Source organism: Rhinatrema bivittatum, chromosome 17, assembly GCF_901001135.1.
Source record: "Rhinatrema bivittatum chromosome 17, aRhiBiv1.1, whole genome shotgun sequence".
NCBI classification, from domain to species: Eukaryota; Metazoa; Chordata; class Amphibia; order Gymnophiona; family Rhinatrematidae; genus Rhinatrema; species Rhinatrema bivittatum.
Genome location: NC_042631.1, coordinates 43,832,384 through 43,854,322, shown reverse-complemented (window position 1 = coordinate 43,854,322; position 21,939 = coordinate 43,832,384). Strand labels below are relative to the sequence as shown.

At 42.3% G+C, this 21,939-nt stretch overlaps 1 protein-coding gene across 1 annotated transcript in view; it reads right to left on the bottom strand.

Moving 5' to 3' along the window:
* The window catches only part of CHID1 (chitinase domain containing 1), a 780,048-nt gene that overhangs the window by 703,320 nt on the left and 54,789 nt on the right, over positions 1-21,939 (bottom strand). Inside the window, exon 6 of the mRNA XM_029582484.1 lies at positions 3,816-3,922. Coding sequence (XP_029438344.1) covers positions 3,816-3,922 — 107 coding nt within the window. The remainder of the gene's footprint in view (positions 1-3,815; positions 3,923-21,939) is intronic.

Sequence of the window (21,939 nt, the reverse complement as noted above, 5' to 3'; positions counted from 1 at the left end):
AGAATTTCCAAATAATATAATAAAGTGAATAAAATTGTTTTATTTGGAAAAAAATTGTTTTAAAAGGTGCATGTACATGATCAAGTGTATGGGACATTTTTCAATTTCTATTTGGGCATACCCAAAGTGACATATAAATAGATTAATAAATACATGTACTAAAAGATGCTAGCATTAACATGCCTTAACCAATGCCCATATAATAGTGCTGTATGCTATTTGTATGACAATACTAATATTCAACAACTCCAAACAGGTGAAACCAAATAGACAAAAATGTTGAACGATTCACCTTCTTAGATGGTTAAGAACATAAGAAATTGCCATGCTGGGTCAGACCAAGGGTCCATCAAGCCCAGCATCCTGTTTCCAACGGAGGCCAAACCAGGCCACAAGAATCTGGCAAGTACCCAAACACCAAGAACATCCCATGCTACTGATGCAATTAACAGCAGTGGCTATTCCCTAACTTGATTAATAGCAGTTAATGGACGTCTCCTCCAAGAACTTATCCAAACCTTTTTTTAACGCAGCTACACTAACTGCACTAACCACATCCTCTGGCAAAAAATTCCAGAGCTTAACTGTGCGTTGAGTGAAAAAGAATTTTCTCCAATTAGTCTTAAACGTGCTTCTTGCTAACTTCATGGAATGCCCCCTAGTCCTATTATTTGAAAGTGTAAATAACCGAGTCACATCTACTCGTTCAAGACCTCTCACGATCTTAAAGACTTCTATCATATCCCCCCCTCAGCCATCTCTTCTCCAAGCTGAACAACCCTAACATCTTCAGCCTTTCCTCATAGGCGAGCTGTTCCATCCCCTTTATCATTTTGGTTGCCCTTCTCTGTACCTTCTCCATTGCAATTATATCTTTTTTTTTAGATGCGGCGACCAGAATTGTACACAGTATTCAAGATGCGGTCTCACCATGGAGCGATACAGAGGCATTATGGCATTTTCTGTTTTATTAACCATTCCCTTCCTAATAATTCCCTTCCTAATAAATCACTAAATTTCATCATTATACTGATCATCATGATCATCATATAGAGGCGCCATATACACTCATAGACATAGTAAATGAAGTCTTTAAAAAGACTGCATCATGAATATAATCACTGGTATTTGTATGCACATTAGTGTTAGGTTCCCCAATAGTAAATATAAAATTGGGCTTCTGTGCTAAAGTCCTCAAAATGGGGCCACTGGATGCCTACCTCATCCACCTTCTCATCAAACTCAAACTAGGGCCTATGGGCTTTATATTCCCTTTTTGGAATTCAAAATAATCTTCTGTAACTACATGTTACCACCCTCTACTAGTCCCACAATACTGCATTAATAAGAATCTCACCAGCAGAAGGGAACTGCTTTTTTTTTTTTTTTTTTTTTTTTACAGCCAGCAGCAGTACCAAATTCAAAATGGCACCACTGATGCTCTGACCCCATATCTGAAGATTTTGGTTGCCCAAATGTGACTTTCGAGAGGGGATAAGAGGGTCTCAGCCAGGAGGGTTCCTTCTGCTCATAATCAGTAGGAGTCTATGGGTTCCCTTACAGCCTGTATTAAGTGGTCATATTTCTCAGGGCCACTTTACATAGTCTGTAAGAAAATGCAGACTGTAGTGGTGTTAAAATGGCAGTGTTTACTTTTAATACTGCCATCCTTGTTTGTTGGGTTTTTTTATTTGTAAAACATTTCTAACCTAGTAATCTAAATAGCTTGCTTTTGGCAGGGCACAGCATAGCAAATGCTCATATCAAGAATATAAATAGTAATAAAATCAATCAAAACTGTTCTGCATCTAATTACTTTCATTCATCTTAAGTTAAAGCAGAATATAATGTCCGCTTCACAACAGACAATTAACATCTGTTACTTGCAGCTTCATACCACCAATCAATTTCCTGTGAGAGCTGGAAAACATATGTGCAAAACTGCATACTGTGTTTGCCTGTATACTCTACCACATGTCCCCAAAAATACTCTCTCTCTAAAATATTTCCTTAAACTGTAACAGATAACTTAACAGTAACCATTCAGATTTCTACTGTTCCTACAAAAAGGATGTCAAAGTGCTTTGCAGTGAGTTAATTTCTGACCAGTACATTGTCAGCTGCTAAAGTGTTGCAGTTATCCACAATAATCTATGCAAATAACTCAAAGTAATGTGATGGTATGGTGAAGCTGAATTGTATGGCTAAGCAAGAGCCGAGTTACTGCTTACAAGTCTATTTCCTATTTCACTGTAATTATTTATTTTATTTTAGTTATATTTTGTTTTATTTTGCATAGTTTTTGAGTTGTAATAATTGTATTTGTTTTTATTGTGCTGTATTATGTATTGTTTAATTTGCTGAATACTGTACAAACCGGAGATTTCTCAAACTGAGCAGTTAATAAAATTAAATAAAGTATCAACCTGCACTGGGCTGGGACGAACTCTTACTAGGAACATGGATAAATCTACACCAGGAGGGAAAAAGAGGCAGGAAAAATGAATGGTGCCCCCTCCTAGAGTGACTGGCAGAGAATGGAACATCCAATGGAGTGGGAGGAGTCAGTTTCCAAGGAGTGGGAGAGGAGCAGTTACTGAGATTCCAAGGAAAGCAGGAAGGAGGGTGGAGACAGGAAATGAAACTCCTTCCTGCAGGGAATCACTATGAGGAGGTCTTAGTCTGAACACTGGAGCAAGCCAGTACAGAGGAGCCTATGGAAACCAAGAAGTTAACCAAGGAGGAGAATCTTCGAATATCAAATGCGAGAGAAGAAGCTAGCACTTTAAACCAACATGGTTTGCATGGGTGGCTGTGGTTGAGCTGAGGCTGAGAAAATGCAATTTAAAAAAAACCTTTTGCAGATAGTCAGGCTCTACAAGAGGGTGGAGGCAAACAACCCAGCTCCAATTAGAAGCAAGTTATTTGTGTGCACTGCTACGCTCGGGCTAGGAAAGCCTTTGAATTTAAAAAGCAAAAGAACTACTGATTGATTGGGCTAAAGCCTGCTGGGTTTTTTTTCCCTTTCAACTGTGCTCTCCTACACTTGGACTAAGAGAGCCTTGAATTTAAAAAGAGAAAGGACTACTAATTGGACTAAAGACTTCTAAATTTATTTTTTTTCAGCTATGCACTGATGTACTTGGGCTAGGAAAGCCTTGAATTTAAATGGGAAGGAAAAATTGATAGTTTGAGCTACAAAGATTGCTGTGCTTTTTTCTCCCTTTCAGTGGGGCCCTGCTACATGTGTGCTGAGAAACTGTGAATCTGGAAAAGGAGAGAACAGACTGACAGCACTGTAGATGGGTTTGTGTTTTTGTGGTCATATCTACATTCTTCTTTAGTGGCTCTGGACAGTCTTAGGTCTTTAAGAATGATTAGTTTAATAAAATACCGGTGGGTTTGCCGAGCTGCACACTACTCCCCGAGAAGCAGGAGATTGTGGATGAAAGTGAGAGAGAAGTGATTGACACTGACCCACTGGAGACCATCATCAGGAAACGAAAGACACAACAGGGGGCTATGGGCTTCCTGCATCTGGTCCTAGCAGACATCAGTGTGAGCAATTTTGCAGTGCTCAGAAAGCCATGAAAAAAGAAGCAATTGTGTCATCGTTACAATCACAACCCAGTGGTAACAAAGGAACTAAGAGTCATACAGAGGCATAAAGGCTTGCCAAAAAAAACACAGAGACCATAGCAAAATAGGAGATTAGTAAGTAATAGTTCTCTGCTCCCATCACAGACTTTTCCTATTTCCCTAAGGAACAGAATTGATCATCTGTGGTTTCTTTGGTGAGTCAGAGATAGCCTTACCTTTGCTGTTTGCACCATGGCACTGGAAAGCTCCTCTATTTCATCCTCGCTGCCAAAAACACTCTCAAAGTCTTGGTAGGACCAGCCATCAAACAGAATGCGAGGTACTAGAAGAAATGTAAAGTTGAAATTAGCAGCTGCTTTCATTGTGGCATGTGTATCTGCTTTGTAACATCTAGATCTTATCTGCTGGTTTACAGCTATTGCTAAATACCCACTTACTACTCAGCAAAAATACTGCACAAAACTCAGACTGTGACCTATGTATCCAGGCCATTCTCATACAGGTAAGCCAATGTTTTCTGATGTCATGAGCAGAAAGACCAGAGCTCAAGTTTTGAAAAGTCATTTTTCATCATTGAACCCCCTCTGAATACAAAGCTGTACAAACAGATTTTATTTCTGAAATTTGTTAAGTTCCACACCAAACCTTAAGCAAAGATATCGTGCACCACTATCTTCATATAAGTTTCCTCACCAAATGACTCTGGAATTAGTCTCTAACCGGTTCCTTCATCTTCGATGTATTTTATTGGTCTGAAATGCATTTGTGACTAAAGCTGCAAGGACTTTTCTGTAGCCTAGAGGCCCTCTGCCATGCGGTACTTCATTCTAGAGAATTGCGAGTTTGCAAAGGTCACTTACTTGATCTGAAAAGGTGTGAATACTGGTTCCTGAGCAAGAAGTCACTAGTTTGATTCCCACCACCCCAACCACTTCCTTTGTTATATCAATTATTCCTTTGTAGTACAGTCAAGGCTTTTGTCTCATTTACAATGCAACAAAACCATCAGTATTGACAGTATGCACAACACAAATTCAGGTCAGCTATGCAAGGCGCTCGCTGCCTTCTCCTATAAACATACATCAACATAAACAGGTCACTATTTTCAAGGGGCTGCCTTTCTCTGCTTACCTTCAGTCCTGGAGTAATGGGCTTCCCTTTTTCTCCTCTCATCCTACATTATATCCCTGGGTCAGAAGAGACAGCTTGTACCCAAAATTCCCTGTCTTAAGGTGGACCGGGGCCAGATAGCCAAGCCCTGTTCTTAAGGTGTACCATGGTTCCTGGGTATATATCCTGTCACATACCCTCCCCTTCAACTTAACCTTACAAGGTTGAGTGCTTGCCTGTGCCCTCTTACCCCAGCTGTGGGTTCAGAGGTTGGCTTAACTGCTACTGACCTCCTATACATAACCAAGTGAGGCTCTTTGCCCCTGTCCCTGGAAGTCCCACTCCCCTCATTTCTTGAACCCTGAACTAGGTGAGGGTTCCTCCTTTCTTGGTTCTTCCATGGTCCAACCACTTTAATTTGCTTGCAATATCCTTTATAATCTGAAGTTGTCCTGTACTAGATATGGAAGTTGAGGCAGGATTTCAAACTGCATACAGACCTGTCCTCAGTTGTTGTCAGTAGCACCTGACCAGTGGGGTACTATTGATTCCCATGTACATGTATGGGCAAGCATTACCTCTCTCATGGCTAACCCCCTAGTCTTCCATTTAGCTGCTTTCCCACAAGTGTCTTTCTGCATCCCCAAATCTATCAAAGCTTAGGTAGGGACTTCATTCAACTTGGCTGGGACAACAAAGTCCATCAGAGACATGGACCATCCACCAGCCTGCAGCTTCACCAAACTATGGGACCACTCCCATTCCCACTCTTCATTCTCAAGGTGGGAGTCATCCTTGCCAACATGCTCATTCACTTTACATTTAACTGTTCTCACCAAGGGTTCATCCTTCTCTTCCCTTGGTTTGCTGCAATCTCTTTTACTCTGCTCTGCTAGGCACACTCCCATTATACACCTTCTAGCCTCGGCTGTATGGTCTGTAGCCTTACAATAGAAGCATTCCCAGACGGCTTCTTTTACTTTCCCCTCATTGCTTTCCTCATGGGTTCCTGCAACTCTTTGCTTATCATAAAGCCAACAGTCTTCTCCATGTCCATTCCCCTTACACAGGGCACAAAAGGAAAAAGGATTTGGACTATCATCACTTTTCTTTTTCTGAATCATTGCTTATTTAAAGGTTCTCTCTTTTTAACATGCTCTACAGCCTTTTGGTTAGGCTGGAATACCAGGCCAACAAGATCGAGGCACACTTACAGTGTGCAGTCTGATTCAAAAGCATACAGAACTTCAATCTGCTAAGTGATTTGGTTCAATATAGTTATATATCTTCCTATCTTAGTGTGCACTTTAGAAATTTTTGTGTTCTGCTGTTTGATTCTTTTCTCCTGCATCTGATTTTATTAACTTGCGCTATCCCATCTGTATATATTCACAGTGAACTTGCTTTTAGACCAGCTGGCATTTATTAATAGTTGTTTGAAATAAGCCTTGCTAACTGAAAACTTTCTTTTACATAGCTGTAGAGAGTATTTTTTGGCTAGCCTTTATATCACACTTCTTTTTTCAAAGAGGATAAAGTAAAAGCTTCTACACCTAAGCAAAGGAGCAGGAAAGGTGATTATGAAGATAAGCAAACCAAGGAGGAAAGCTGGAAAGTTATGACCACAAATGCTCAAAGCCTGGGCAACAAAATCCAAGATCTGCAGGCCCTAATGGTGGAGATGAACTTGGACATTGTTGCCATTTCAGAGACATGGTTCACAGAGTCCCATGACTAGGCTATGGCCATCCCAGACTATAAATTGTTAAAGAAGGGCAGAGAGGATAGAAAAGTGGGATAAGTAGCATTTTATGTCAAAGACAATATCAATGCTACCAAAATGCAAGGGACACAGGGTAGGGAGGAAGCGTTATTTAAAATGGAGATGTGACTGGGAGAAAATGGGCAAGGTGGAACAACAGTGGACCAAATTAAAAGGAGCTTTTACAAAGGCAAGAAATCTATATGTTAGAAAAGTAAACAAATGTACAAGGAAAAAAAAATCGATTTGGTTCTCAAAGGAGATGGCTGAAAAAAATACAGGGGAAAAGAATAGTGTTCAAGAAGTATAAAGGATCCCAAAAAGAGGAACACAGAAGAATACCTGGTGAAACCGAGGGAGACGAAGAAAGAAATCAGGAAAGCAAAAGGTCATGCAGAAGAAAGGATTGGTAAAGAGAGGTGACAATTCATTTTTCAGATATATCAGAGACAGAAGGAAGGCCTGAAGTGGTATAGTGAAACTGAAAGATGACGAGGAGCAAGATGTAGAGACAGATGAAGAAATGGCAGAAATATTAAACAAATACTTCAGTTCTATGTTCACTAAAGAAGACCCTGGAGGAGGACTGTTGCTGGTTGACAAGACTGTAGATGAGAATGGGGTAGACAAAACTTCTTTTAAAGAACAGAATGTATGGGAACAGCTAGGAAAACTGAAAGGGGACGAAGTCATGGGGCCAGATGAGGTACATCCCAGGATACTACGGGAGCTCAGATGTCCTGCTGAGTCCATTGAAAGACCTGTTCAATCGATACCATTTATCATTCTTTACTTATCAATCATTTAGCAGAAATTGGTGTTGCGAATGGTGTTTTGAATTGGTTTATATTTTATCTCATGGATCATTCATTACAAGTGGATTGGTCTAATGAGAAATCTGACATTAGGGGTTCATCAACAGGAGTCCCTCAAGGGACTCACCATTGGCAACTCTTATTCAAGATCATGGCAATCGGCCGTCATTTTATGCCAATGACATTCAGATCACAATGTTTGTTAAAACCCATTCTAAATGCAATCTTAATATTCTGAACTCCTTTGGATTCTGTTGCTTCCTGGTTATTAGGTCACCATTTACAAGTAAACCCAGATAAATGTGAGGCTCTTTGGTTTAACCTTTAAGCCTCTTTTCCTTTACTGACTCCTGTTATGACTGGAATTAATATACCATTGAAAAATACTATAATTACTTTGGAAGTGGTTCTCTATTTACAACTTATTATGGTTCCTCAAATTTCTTCTACTGTTAAGAAGGCTTTTTTCTACCTTAGATTTATTTGTTGATTACAGCCTTTTCTGGAATCATATGATTTGAAGACTTCAGTTCATGCATTTATAACATCTAGAATTGATTATTTATTTTATTTTATTTATTTATTTTGGGTTTTTATATACCGGCATTCATGAAAGAATCACATCATGCTGGTTTACAATTAACAAGGGGGGTGGATGAAAACAACAACATGGAACGAGTGCAAAGAAACCAAGAAGTTACAATAAAACAAGCTGTTCAACTGGGAGAAGATGGAAAGCTAGAGAGCATTAACAGAACGAGGCGTGATTATTTACAGAATGTACAATATTCTGGAGTGTCTGACTGAAGTTAATGTTGATTTGTAGAGATGTGAATCGTGTCCTCGATCGTCTTAACGATCGATTTCGGCTGGGAGGGGGAGGGAATCGTATTGTTGCCGTTTGGGAGTGTAAACTATCGTGAAAATCGTGAGCCGGCACACTAAAACCCCCTAAAACCCACCCCCGACCCTTTAAATTAAATCCCCCACCCTCTCGAACCCCCCCCCCAATGCTTTAAATTACCTGGGGATCCAGCGGTGGTCCAGAACGGCGGCGGTCCGGAACGGCCCCCTCAATTGAATCCTGTTGTCTTCAGCCGGCGCCATTTTGCAAGATGGCAGCCGCAAAATGGCGGCGGCCATAGACAAAAACGATTCGACACAGGAGGTCGTTCCGGACCCCCGCTGGACTTTTGGCAAGTCTTGTGGGGGTCAGGAGGCCCCCCCAAGCTGGCCAAAAGTTCCTGGGAGTCCAGCGGGGTTCAGGAAGCGATTTCTTGCCGCGAATCGTTTTCCGTACGGAAAATGGCGCCGGCAGGAGATCGACTACAGGAGGTCGTTCAGCGGCTCCTGCAGTCGATCTCCTGCCGGCGCCATTTTCCGTACGGAAAACGATTCGCGGCAAGAAATCGCTTCCTGAACCCCGCTGGACTCCCAGGAACTTTTGGCCAGCTTGGGGGGGCCTCCTGACCCCCACAAGACTTGCCAAAAGTCCAGCGGGGGTCCGGAACGACCTCCTGCGTCGAATCGTTTTTGTCTATGGCCGCCGCCATTTTGCGGCGGCCATCTTGCAAAATGGCGCCGGCTGAAGACAACAGGATTCAATTGAGGGGGCCGTTCCGGACCGCCGCCGTTCTGGACCACCGCTGGATCTCCAGGTAATTTAAAGCATTGGGGGGGGGGTTCGGGAGGGTGGGGGATTTAATTTAAAGGGTCGGGGGTGGGTTTTAGGGGGTTTTAGTGTGCCGGTTTTCCTGCCCTCCCCCTTCCCCCGATTTACGATTTTTTAACGATAAATCGGGGGAATTGGTATTGTATCGTGGCCCTAACGATTTTTGACGATTTAAAATATATCGGACGATATTTTAAATCGTCAAAAAACGATTCACATCCCTATTGATTTGAGATTTAGGTAGGGTCTGGAAAGACTTGTTTGAATAACCAAGTCTTAAGCCTTTTTCTGAAAGTTGGGAGGCAGGGCTCCTGTCGTAGATCCGGTGGAATGGAATTCCATATCAGTGGTCCTGCTGTAGAGAAGGCCCGGTTTTTGAATGTTATGTGTTGTGTAGTTTTGGTATGTGGTACATGAAGTGATCCTCTGTATGCTTCTCTAATGGGACTGGAGGAGGAATGTTGTCTGAGCGGGATTTAAAGGTTTAGAGGAGCTTGGAGATGGATGACTTTGTAGATCATGGTGATGGACTTATGGATAATTCTGAAGTGTATTAGCAGCCAATGTAAACTTTTGAGGATGGGAGTGATGTGGTCTCTTCTCTTCGTATGTGTCAGTATTCTGGCAGCAGCGTTCTGGATCATCTGAAGCAGTTTGGTGGAGGAAGAAGGGAGACCTAGTAGAATAGAGTTGCAATAATCTATCTTAGAGAAGATTATTGCTTGAAGAACCGTTCGGAAGTCTTGAAAGTGAAGGAGAGGTTTTACTCTTTTCAGTACATGTAGTTTATGAAAGCAGTCTTTAGTTGTGCGATTGATGAATGATTTTAAATTCAGACGATTGTCTATCATTACTCCTAAGTCTCTTGCTTGGGTGATGGGTAGGTTGGCTGATGGATTCAATGTGAAGTTGCTATTTTCTGGAGAGATTAGAAGGAGTTCACTTTTAGATGAGTTTAGAATCAGGTTAAGGCTAGCGAGGAGGCAGTTGATTTCTCGAAGGCAATTTTCCCAATATTCAAGTGTTTTTGTGATGGTTTCTTTAAGTGGGATTAGGATCTGGACATTGTCAGCGTATATGTAGTGTATTAGATTCAGATTAGTTAACAGCTGGCACAGTGGAAGAAGGTAGATGTTGAAGAGCGTGGGGGATAGGGAAGAACCCTGTGGTACTCCTAGGATGGAATTGTAATGGGGGGATTCTTTATTGTGAATTCTAACCTTGTAGCCTCTGTTACACAGGAACGTTTTGAACCATGCAAGTGCCGTTCCTGTTATTCTGTAACTTATTAGTGTAACTTATTGTTGGGGCTACCAAATTATCAAAAGATTATAATTGTTTCAGAACACATCAGCTAGATTGATTTACAGGCTCAAGAAATTTGATCACATATCTTCATCTTATCAATTGCATTGGCTACCAATTATCTACTGTATTCGATTCAAAGTTTTATGTCTCATAGAAACATAGAAATGATGGCAGAAGAAAACCAAATGGCCCATCCAGTCTGCCCAGCAAGCTTTCACAGTTATTTTTCTCATACTTATCTGTTACTCTGACCATTGAGGTCAGGGCCCTTATTGATAACTTTTTGGTTCTAATTTCCTTCCACCTCTGCCACTGATGTAGAGAGCAATGCTGGAGCTGTATAGAAATGAAGTATCAAGCTTAATTGGTTAGGAGTAGTAACCGTCGCAATAAGCAAGCTACTCCCACGCTTGTTTACCCAGCCTGTGCAATTTAGTCCTTGTTGGTTGGCTTAATATAAATCCTCTTTTCTTCATCCCCCCCCCCCCACCACCATTGAAGCAGTGAGCTGCTCTGTATGTCTCACTTTTCGAGCAATACATACTGGGCTCCCTCTTATAGCTTGCTAAATTTCTATCTCCTTTTGTAACAGTACAGTCCCTTTGTTCTTCTCAGAAGGGTTTATTATCTTTACCTCCACTCTCTGTGATCCATCTTGAGTCAACTAGACGCTGTTTCTTCAGCTAACAAGTCCTTTGCTTTGGAATATATTAGTTTCAGCATGAATATCAAAAGGTAATTTTGCAAAGTTTAGAAAAGCAGTTAAGGCTTTGCTTTTTACACAGGCATTTAACATCAACTTGTAATAATGTAATCTGCCATTTTTTGTTTATTGTGTTGTCTGTTATGTTTAATGAATGAAATTTTATTTCAGATATGTAGTGGTATTATGAGATATTTTAACAATAAAACAATTTTAATGCAGGAACTACATTATGTTTTAATGTACCCCTGGTTTGTTTAACTTAATTTTATTTCTGCTTGTTTTTTTTATTGTATTGCTGCTTGGTTAACATGATTTGCAGACGGTATATAAAATTCTCATAAATAAATACATTAAATAAATCCCTAGAAATGGGAGTAGTGCTGTGAAATTGGAGAAGAGCAGTTATGGCCCGCTTCACAAGAATGGTAGCAGAGAGGAGGATGGAAACTACAGACCAATTAGCCTCACCTCAGTGGTGGGAACATTAAAGGAGACTCTACTGAAAGAAAGAATAGTGAACTGCCTAAAATCCAGGCAGCATGGATTCAGCAGGAGAAAGTCCTGTCAGACAAATCTGATCGATTTTTTGATTGGGTGACTAGAATGGAGGACGGGGACCACAGGAGCAGGAGATGCTGTAGACAGACAAGGAAGACTGACCATGGAGACAAGAACTCCAGACAAACTGGGCTGCCAAACAGGATCAGGAACAAGACACAGGAACTCTGGAACACACAGAAGGAACAGGAACAAAAATGCGGTGGCAAAGCACTTCTCAAAGTGAGACAATCTATTGCCAAGGCATTGGAGGGTTCTCGGTCTCAGCCCTTTATAGGACTGGCTGAATGATGTTATTAAGGGGCACCTCCGGAGGTTTTCTGCCATTGGCCCTTTAAAGTTAGGGCAGTTGTCCCAGGCGTGCCCCGAGGATCCAGCGGCATCCTGCCACGAAGACGAAGAGCAGTTGCAGCATGGCCTCTTGCCGTGCCCAGAGGAGGACCTGATGCCAGGGAGCAGATGGAAGCCTGGAGGCAGATGTGGTGGGCGGTCAAGTCTCAGAAGGCTGGTGTGGCGTCAGGAGGCAGAGAGGATGGCCCCGGGCTGGAGGTAAGAGCAATGGGCCGCAGGATGTACCGGCAGTCTGAACGCAACAGGAAGGTTGAGCTGAGGGGGAGGGCATGTGAAGGAGTGTACAGAAAGCAGGTTCAGAACACCTTAAGGGACTGGCTCCAGGTAGCTGGCCTGGTCCAGCTTAAAACATACACCAGCAGGGAATCCTGGTTCCAGGGCATTTCCCTTAGCAGAGGGATAACTGGCCAGGCCCCAGAGATGGATAGGAAGCAGGAACTACATTAAAACTGTATACAGATATATGTAAGTGCTATTGCTTTTGTTCTACTACTGTTGAGGTAAGTCGCCTTTTCTGTGTTTAGTTTGTGTCCATAATAAAAGTTTGCCTGAACAAACAGGAGTCTAGACACTTCTGTTCTCCAGTACACTCCCAAGCCATGGGCTACTTCTGCAGTTTTACGGCACCTTTAATGTCCGTTTGGAGATAGCATTTATGTAAAGACTTCAAAGTGTCACCAATCAGAATGTATCATTGTAGACTGAATTGATTGGTTAAGATCACTTCCTTTTTTCCATTCTTTTAAGTCATTACCAGGACTCCACTGAGTGTGGAACCATCCCCTAATGCAGACAAGTAATTCAAAACCGGAAGCAGTGTTAGGGATTTTTTTTGATGCATGCATTTTGCTGACTTTTGCACGCTCCTTGTGAGATGAGTGTCTTGATTTTGGTTTCACATTGTTTATAAGTATTGAAAAAGAATAACATGGAATATAATGTATACACATTGCAATTATACAAGGTTTTTTTATTTGTTACATGCACATACAAAATAAAAAAGGACACTTTTTTAGAACATTTCAACATGATGGAATTGAATGATTATAAAGTGGGATTTCTGTTTTAGCAATATTTACTGCAGAAGTCTAGTGTTTCAAGGATTAAAGGATCTGACCGTGTTATAAGTGGTAGTCTTTCTATGTATGCTTTGTATTTCAACCTAGCGTTGGTTTTCTTTTGGTGTTGCATAATTATCATCAAAATAACAGATAAATAAAAACATAAAAAAAGAAAACCCTGTAATTAAACCTAATCAAACAATTGAAACATCCATCAAATAATGGATAAAATTAGTCTAATATTCATAGATTTTGCAGTTGCATTTTGTGTGTGTGCTTTTTGCATGGAAAATAACTCTCACAGAGGCTGATGTAATAAAACCTGTGCAAATTGTTAGCTCCTATTTTTAATACCAGGCATATCAAAAACCCAGGACCCCAATCAATGCTATAAACTAATAGTAAGCAAATCAAACCGGTGCTAAAAATCTGTAGTAATCCCAAGGGGTGCACCAAAACCAGCCTTAAAACTGACATGCAGAAATCCACTGTAAAAACTGGTGCTAGTTTGAGAAGTGTTGCAGTGTTCCCTATTGGTTGATAGAAGTCACCTAGGCTGACAGGTGATTGATGGCTCATAGATGTCCATCTGTTTTCTTGGACACTCCACCTTGCAGAGAAAGAAAAGGTAACCTCTTCCAGGACCATTTTGTCAGTGCTGGGTGATACTGGTGTAGGAGTGGTGGTTGCTCTTGAGATAGCTGAGTGGTGTTTTTTGTGCTGCTTGTTTTTCCCTTGCCGTTTCCCATCCTTTTGTCTTGTCTTCTTGAGTGAATCTTTAGAGTGCATCTGATTGTTGATCTGTGATTGTCTTTTTGTCCATTTTGTGTTTAGGTTCCTGAAAGAGTAGAGTTGGTGTTCATGGCCAAGAAGTAAATGGAGCGTGACAGAGGAGGTGCAAGTGCAGGAGTGGATGAGTGTGGCAGGCGAGCTAGTGGTGACAGAGAGCATAAGAGGAATGTGGTACATGTATCAGAATGTAGCCAGGGAGAGGAGATTGGGCAGGAGGAGAATGGCATGTGTGAGCTAATGGGGGCAGCTAGAGGAAGGAAGAAAAGAAAGCGAGTGGAGAAAGAGGAAGGGAGCAGGTAGTGGGACTAATGCTCAGGGAAGCAGTGACCCACCTTTGCCATCATCTGGGAATGACGAGCAAGCAGGAACCAGCAGCCAACAGTTGGAAGAAAACTGGTGTCAACACGATGTGCGCTTCAAAGAGGAAAAGAAGTATCATTAGCGCGATGGGTTTGTGAGACGTACAGTGCACTCTTCGGGCAGAAGACCTTCTCGAAGGACAAAAGAAAGATCTGGGACAGCATCGCCAAGGATGTCAGCAACCTGTCAGTGTCAACCAGGACAGTGGACCAGCTTGAAGCATCAATGGCAGGACACCAGGGCGATTGTCAAGATCAAGCTGGCACTCAAGAGATCCAAGTGCCAGATGGGAGGAAGCCCATCATGTGAAATGCAGCTGATGCCGGTGGAAGAGTTGATCTGGGGAACTCTTCAGCAGGACTATTTTGCTAGTGTCCATACTGGTAGTACTGAAGTTGTAGAAGGAACAGGTGAATATGTTGGGGGAAAAATATATCTCCAGAGTGAAAAGAGCTGGCTGAAGGGGGATCAAAAGGATGTAATAGTACTTGGCTCCGATAGCTCTTCTTATTTTCCCAAGTGATCATTAGCTGATGGACACAGAGGTGCCTGCCACAGAGGCCAAGGCCAAAGGGAACCAGCTAGCACCTCGGGATCCACATTTGATGATAGGGGCAGCAGAGCAGCCCAATGGTAGTCTGCAGCTGCCAAACAAGACATCGGCACCCAAAACACAAGACGATGACAGTGAGACAATTGAGCTTCACTTCTCATGGCCAGACACATCCATGACAAACTATAATTACACAATGTTGGGTTCCATATTAGGTGCTACAACCCAAGAAAGAGATCTAGGTGTCATAGTGGATAACACATTGAAATCGTCGGTTCAGTGTGCTGCGGCAGTCAAAAAAGCAAACAGAATGTTGGGAATTATTAGAAAAGGAATGATGAATAAAACGGAAAATGTCATAATGCCTCTGTATCGCTCCATGGTGAGACCGCACCTTGAATACTGTGTACAATTCTGGTCGCCACATCTCAAAAAAGATATAATTGCAATGGAGAAGGTACAGAGAAGGGCTACCAAAATGATAAGGGGAATGGAACAACTCCCCTATGAGGAAAGACTAAAGAGGTTAGGACTTTTCAGCTTGGAGAAGAGACGACTGAGGGGGGATATGATAGAGGTGTTTAAAATCATGAGAGGTCTAGAACGGGTAGATGTGAATCGGTTATTTACTCTTTCGGATAGTAGAAGGACTAGGGGACACTCCATGAAGTTAGCATGGGGCACATTTAAAACTAATCGGAGAAAGTTCTTTTTTACTCAACGCACAATTAAACTCTGGAATTTGTTGCCAGAGAATGTGGTTCGTGCAGTTAGTATAGCTGTGTTTAAAAAAGGATTGGATAAGTTCTTGGAGGAGAAGTCCATTACCTGCTATTAAGTTCACTTAGAGAATAGCCACTGCCATTAGCAATGGTTACATGGAATAGACTTAGTTTTTGGGTACTTGCCAGGTTCTTATGGCCTGGATTGGCCACTGTTGGAAACAGGATGCTGGGCTTGATGGACCCTTGGTCTGACCCAGTATGGCATTTTCTTATGTTCTTATGTTCTTAATTAAACTCTGGAATTTGTTGCCAGAGAATGTGGTTCGTGCAGTTAGTATAGCTGTGTTTAAAAAAGGATTGGATAAGTTCTTGGAGAAGTCCATTACCTGCTATTAAGTTCACTTAGAGAATAGCCACTGCCATTAGCAATGGTTACATGGAATAGACTTAGTTTTTGGGTACTTGCCAGGTTCTTGTGGCCTGGATTGGCCACTGTTGGGAAACAGGATGCTGGGCTTGATGGACCCTTGGTCTGACCCAGTATGGCATTTTCTTATGTTCTTAAACATCCAGGTTGTACCAGTGTAGCATCATTTCTACAGGCACCATTGTGATTGGCAGTAAGGTTCCATATCATGGATTCTCCCACCAATAGTAACACCACTCTTTGGCATTGACACAGTGGCAGAACAGGTAGCTGCATAATTGCTTACGAGGCAAGAATTCATTGAGGCCAGTATGATAGTGGGATAAACAGCAATAAACCAGGAAATGGAACACACGAGGAAGGAAATGCGTCTGCTGTGGAGAGTCCACACTGTCTGACGGAGAAAGCATCGGGGCAGCCAATGTTTTGGATAATCAAGTTACAGATTCAACTGATGGCATTGTCTGTGTCCTATGAGGACTTGATGGGAAAGGAACAGGACCCTTACCCATGTGGTTGGGCTCATGTTTCCCTAGGAGTCAAATTCATAATCCAAATCTCAAACCCTGGAAAACAGCAACCCCCCACATAAAGCCAAAGGTAGGAACCATGGACAGAGGCCGTATCCTCAAAGCAAGTTCCCACCATGCTGAAGTGTTCCCAACTTCAGCTGGAACCCTGATGACTAAATCACCCATCCCGACCCCACACTGGACCACCAATAAGTATCCTGCAATCTACTGCCATGTTACACCAACAATTACTTTCTCTGTGTTCTCTTCTGTGACTGGTTGCTGGCACATAGCTGTCTGTCAGGTTTCCTCCCTCAATGTGCAGCTGATACTGATGTCGGAGCTGGACCCGTTGGTATGGTACTCTTTCATTTTTAGGCCCACACCAGAACACCAATGACAGTCTCAGAAATCACCTCCCATGGGAACAGCAACACAACTGCTGTCAACTGTCATGCCGAACCACTAATGACTGCCTCTGAATCCCATCTGGCCCACTCCAGACCACCTGCACCAGCGAGGCACAATGCCCCCAAGAACCACCTCCCATGGAGAACCTAAAAACATTGGTTGTCAACTACCATACCAGACCACCAATAATGGTTCTGAACCCCGCTGCTTGGTGGGAGAGGCTCTGTTTTCCCAATAGTGTTTTTTCTGGTAAGCCCCACTCAGATGCCTCGTTAAAGCCATTGCTTGCCAGATTATCGATGCTGGTATCTTCTCCTCCCATGAGTATTTGCCCCAGTGGGCACTGGATGGTCACTCTGTGAGCTTCAGACTTACATTTCTCACTTTTTTTTTCTTTTTCCTTTCTTTTGCAGATGGGTGCATTATCAGCGCCCCTTTCTGCAGTGTGTTGAAATGATGGTTATTACTCCTGCTCTTCCTTCCAGTGCAGACCCTTCACCCACTCGGAATTCTCTAAACAGATACTTCTCCCCCTTGTCTCTGCCATCCACTTGGATGCCTCATCTCTAAGTGGACACTTCTCCCATCACTCACCACACCACCGATGCTGGTCTCTTCTCCTCCAATGAGTATTTATACACCAACATTCCTGTGTACTACTCTTTCAGGTTCCATAGTGGGTGCTGGATGATACATCTCTAGACTTCTGATTTGCATTTTTCACTTTGTTTTTCTTTCCCCTTCTTTTTGCAGGTGGATGCATGTTTACCATCAGCATTCATAACTTCAGTCTGCAAAAATGTTTTCATTCCTGCACCATCGGACGGTGGATGCTTCGTCTACTTTACCAGGTTGTCGGCGTTGGTCTTCCAAATGTTTCTCTAGTTTATGGATCTGTTGATTGCATTTATTGACTTTCCCTGCATATGTTACTTTGCCTGCTATGCTGTATTTCCCAGGCTGTCATCATGGCTCTTCAAAATGTATGCAATTTCTTTGAAGTCAACCTTGCATTTTTGACTCTGCAATTACTTTTGAAGTGAAATAAACAAAAATCTTAAAATGTTACATGGTTTTTTTGGGGGTTTTAATCTGGTTGGAAAATGGGTCACAGCTGTCACAAGCCATGGACTTCCACACTGGTATGGGAATCCCTGGCCCAAAGATCTAAAGGCCTGTCATGGACCATGCCTCATTGGGCCAGGGATTTCCATACTGATGTGGGATAATCTGGCTCAAGGGTGACAGACTTGTGATAAAATAGAGCTACACTAATGAAGGAGACCAGTCAATCATTAAAAAAGTTATTTTATTAAAATCACATTAAATTTCAGAACATATTCAAAAGCTGATAGATGGCCACAGTGTGTATTTTTCATGGCATTCATCTTCCTTGGGGTTCATGCCGATCTAAGATGAGACAAATGTTGGAGTTAGAATCTCTTCCACAAACCTCCTCTACCCCCATGTGTGCAAAAATGTACTTCCAGAATAGTCCACTATGACCTTCCAGTGGAGATCATTTCCCCTTGCTGTACTATCTCCCTCTGCAGCAGGTGCAAACATTCGGCTTAGGCCCCAGGTTTGGATCCACATCCAGATGAACGCAATCCCAGAAGGCAATGTTATACAGCATACCAGGACGATATCCGCTTCTTTCTCTGATGAATACTGTAGTGCTCCTTCAGAGTGGTCAAGGCAGCAAGACCAGTTTTTCTAAAGGCCAAATGTACATTCTACGACCACCCCTGTTCTCGTGTGCACCTTACTATGGCAGATTTCTGCCACCATGCTTAATGCAGACAGGGGTGTGAACAGTCATGTCTTGCAGCCATAGCCAGGATCTCCTGCAAAAAATTGGAAATAGAACAATCCATTAACTTGCTGTGTGCAAGGCACCAAAATCAATCGTGCTGTCGACCTGTTGATATCCATCCCATAGTTCAGTCAACACTTTCAGTACCCACCTCAGAGTGCTTACATGTACCTACCTTAGACAGCTAACACTTGATTGTATAACAGAATATTACTTTTGGCACCATGAACCAAAAATGTGCACAAGGTGCCAAATGCTTTCAGTACTCACCCCAAAGAGCTTACATTTTGACATTTTAGCTTATGCTTTGGCTTGTCTTCTATTTCACACTTACCGAGAAACCAGCCTTTGCCATATTTCCCTTCCATGAAATTTCAAGTCATCATCAACTACGCAAGGATGAAGGCATCATGGCTGCTTCCAGAAAACTTGGAAACACTGAGGATCTTCATGTGCCCGTTGCACATAGCTTATATATTCAGGGAATAGAAATGTTTCCTGTTATGGTATACCATTTCTCTCTTGTGTTGGGGGGGGGGGGGGTGTGAGAGTGACATGGTTGCAATCAATTGTACCCATTACATTTGGCAAGTCAGCCATAAACTCATTACTCACCTCACCTACAACCAACTTCCAACACCTACAACCAACTTCCAAGTACTACCATTATGCAGAAAACCATCACTTATGACCACTACCCTTATATAAAAAAAAACCTGTAATATTTCAATTGAACAATTCATTGTAAATCAAATAATTCTTGTAATGCACCCCGTCATATTTCGGTTAATATACTATGTTAAAGTTCCTTTCATTTTTCCTCTTGCTCCCAGTTTTACTCATCCCTGTTTTATTGTAACTGTAACTATTTTATGTTTAGCACCTATTATTTATCTCGTTCATTGTTCCTTTTTTCACTCCACTGTTTATTGTAAACCGGCATGATGTGATACCCTCACGAATGCCGGTATAGAAAAAACTAAAATAAATAAATAAAAAATATCAAAGAAAACACGCTTCATCTCTTGCCACTCTGTAAGTTCCTGTGGATACTTTATGTACTCCTTGACCCATTTCATCATGGCCCTCAGTACCTAGCTGAAATGCCTTGAAAACGTTGACTGGTTCAAATTGGCCACTTCAGTCACTGAATTCTGGAAAGAACCAGTGGCAAGAAAATGCAAGTTACCAAAGAAGCTTGACCAAGCCTGGAATGTCATGTCCATGATTGGTTAGAAGATTATCATCTCCAATTTCTTCACAGAGAGAGAAAATTTCCCTGCAGCACAGTCTATATGACCAAACATCATCTGCCTCAGGTAACCCCAGCAATGTTGTCCTCAGGCAAAATATCCACTGCCTGCATGCCCTTCGGCCAACAGCTTGAGCCAGGACAGCCTGCTCCTCTCGGATCCTCCTTGGTTTTTCCGCGATGAGAAACTCTCTCTCTTCCTTGCTCTAAAGATTCTGCTGCTCTAATTCTTCAGCTCACCCACAAAATGTACCAAAGCATTTAAAAAAAAAAAAAAAAAAAGAAGGTACATAATCCATATTTGCCACAGAAAAACTCAAAAAAGCACCACAATGGACTAAAATGGCCATGAGAAATGTGAGTTAAGTTTTACTCCTGCCCTGACCTAGGCACTAAATTTCCTGCGTTAAAAAACAAGCGCTAAGATGTTTCCCTGCTTATGCAGCTCTCTGCAAAGGCCTGTAATAGCTAATAGCTTTGTTTTCATGCGATTTACATGCATCCATGGTAAGCATACTGTGGGATTCATCGTTCATCGGTGCTAAAACCCATATTACATGCCTGAGTAAGGTTAGCACCGAAAACCTGCACTAAAACCAGAGTAAAAACCTGCGGTAGGCTCAGCGCAGTTTATTACATTGGCCTCATTGATTTGAAAATGCAGTCTACAAGTGTTATTTTCCTCCTGTATAATGCTGACGGCTGAACTGCTGATCTATGTCCTTCTGTTGGTACCAGCACATGTCCAATACGTGCTGTAAGGAAAGCAACTCATTGCAGCTGCAGAAGGTAGGCTTAAGTCAGCAAAAACTGTTGAGACCTTAAAACATACTGCTCTTCAGTTACGTGAGATTACTGAAACCCTTCAGGATCACTGTTTTGCTTTGATTTGCTCCTGTTATCCTAAAGTGGCTTGTGCCATAGTTTAAGGACTAATTATAGTCGTCAGTGTTGTATGACAGTTACTGACCGTACAACTATCATTCTTAATTTAACAAACACCTAGCAGAAAATTATAATTTACCTTCTGGCTGGATAGTAGATCCGGAGTGGCGTAAATCCATTTTATCGTTCTGGGAAACAAGTAAAAGGCTGGGGTACGAAAATACTCCTATATCTTGCTATAGGCCTTGGTGGCTGTATTATTTTAGCTTTGTTTGTTGCTTGTTCTATTAAATTGTTTTAAAGTTCTATTAAATTCTATTAAAGTTCTAAAATTGTATGATGGTCCGCGTTTTGCATGTAACAGTACCAGTTGCTAAGCCACTACCACCACCTCTTCCTTTTCCCCCTTTACCACCATCATTTGATGATTTTCCTCCAGAAATTTCTGCTATCATTTATTCCACTGTTTCTATTCATGTTCCCATATATGCTGAATCAATTTATGTTCCTGTAGCTTATTCCTGTATCTTACATGGCTTAGAAAGGAAAATTAGTTCTTACCTGCTAATTTTCGTTCTTGAAGTACCACAGATTAGAGATGTGCATTCATTTATCACGAATTAGGCAATTTCAACGAAATTGCCTAATTCGTAGTGGTTCGGGGGACCTGAACCACAAAAAGGATTTTCCCCGAACTTCGGGGAAAATTCGTTTTTCGGGTTAGTGCGGGGGGGAGGGGCACATTTATTTAAAAAAAACAAAACAAAACAAAACCACCCCAACCCTTCAATTTTACTTTCTTACAATCCCCCCCACCACCCCGATCCCTCCCCAAGACTTACTAAAAGCCCTGGTAGTCCAGCGGGGTCCCGCAAGTGATCTCTCCTCCGTGCTATCCAAAAAGTCCCTGGTGGTCCAGTGGCGGTCCTGGAGTGATCTCCTGCACTCGGGCCGTTGGCTGCCAGTATTCAAAATGGCACCAATAGCCTTTGCCCTTACTATGTCACAGGGGCTAATGGTCCCATTGTTCAGCCACTGTCACATGGTAGAAGCACAAGATGGCGCCAGCCGTCCATTGCTCCTACCATGTGAAAGGGGCTGACCAATGGCACCGGTAACCCCTGTGACATCGTAAGGACAAAGGGCCATCGGCGCCATTTTGATTCGTAGCAGGCCCGACGGCATGGAGGGAGAGATCGCTCGCAGGACCCCGCTGGACCACTAGGGCTTTTAGTAAGTCTTGGTGAGGGATCTGGATGGTGG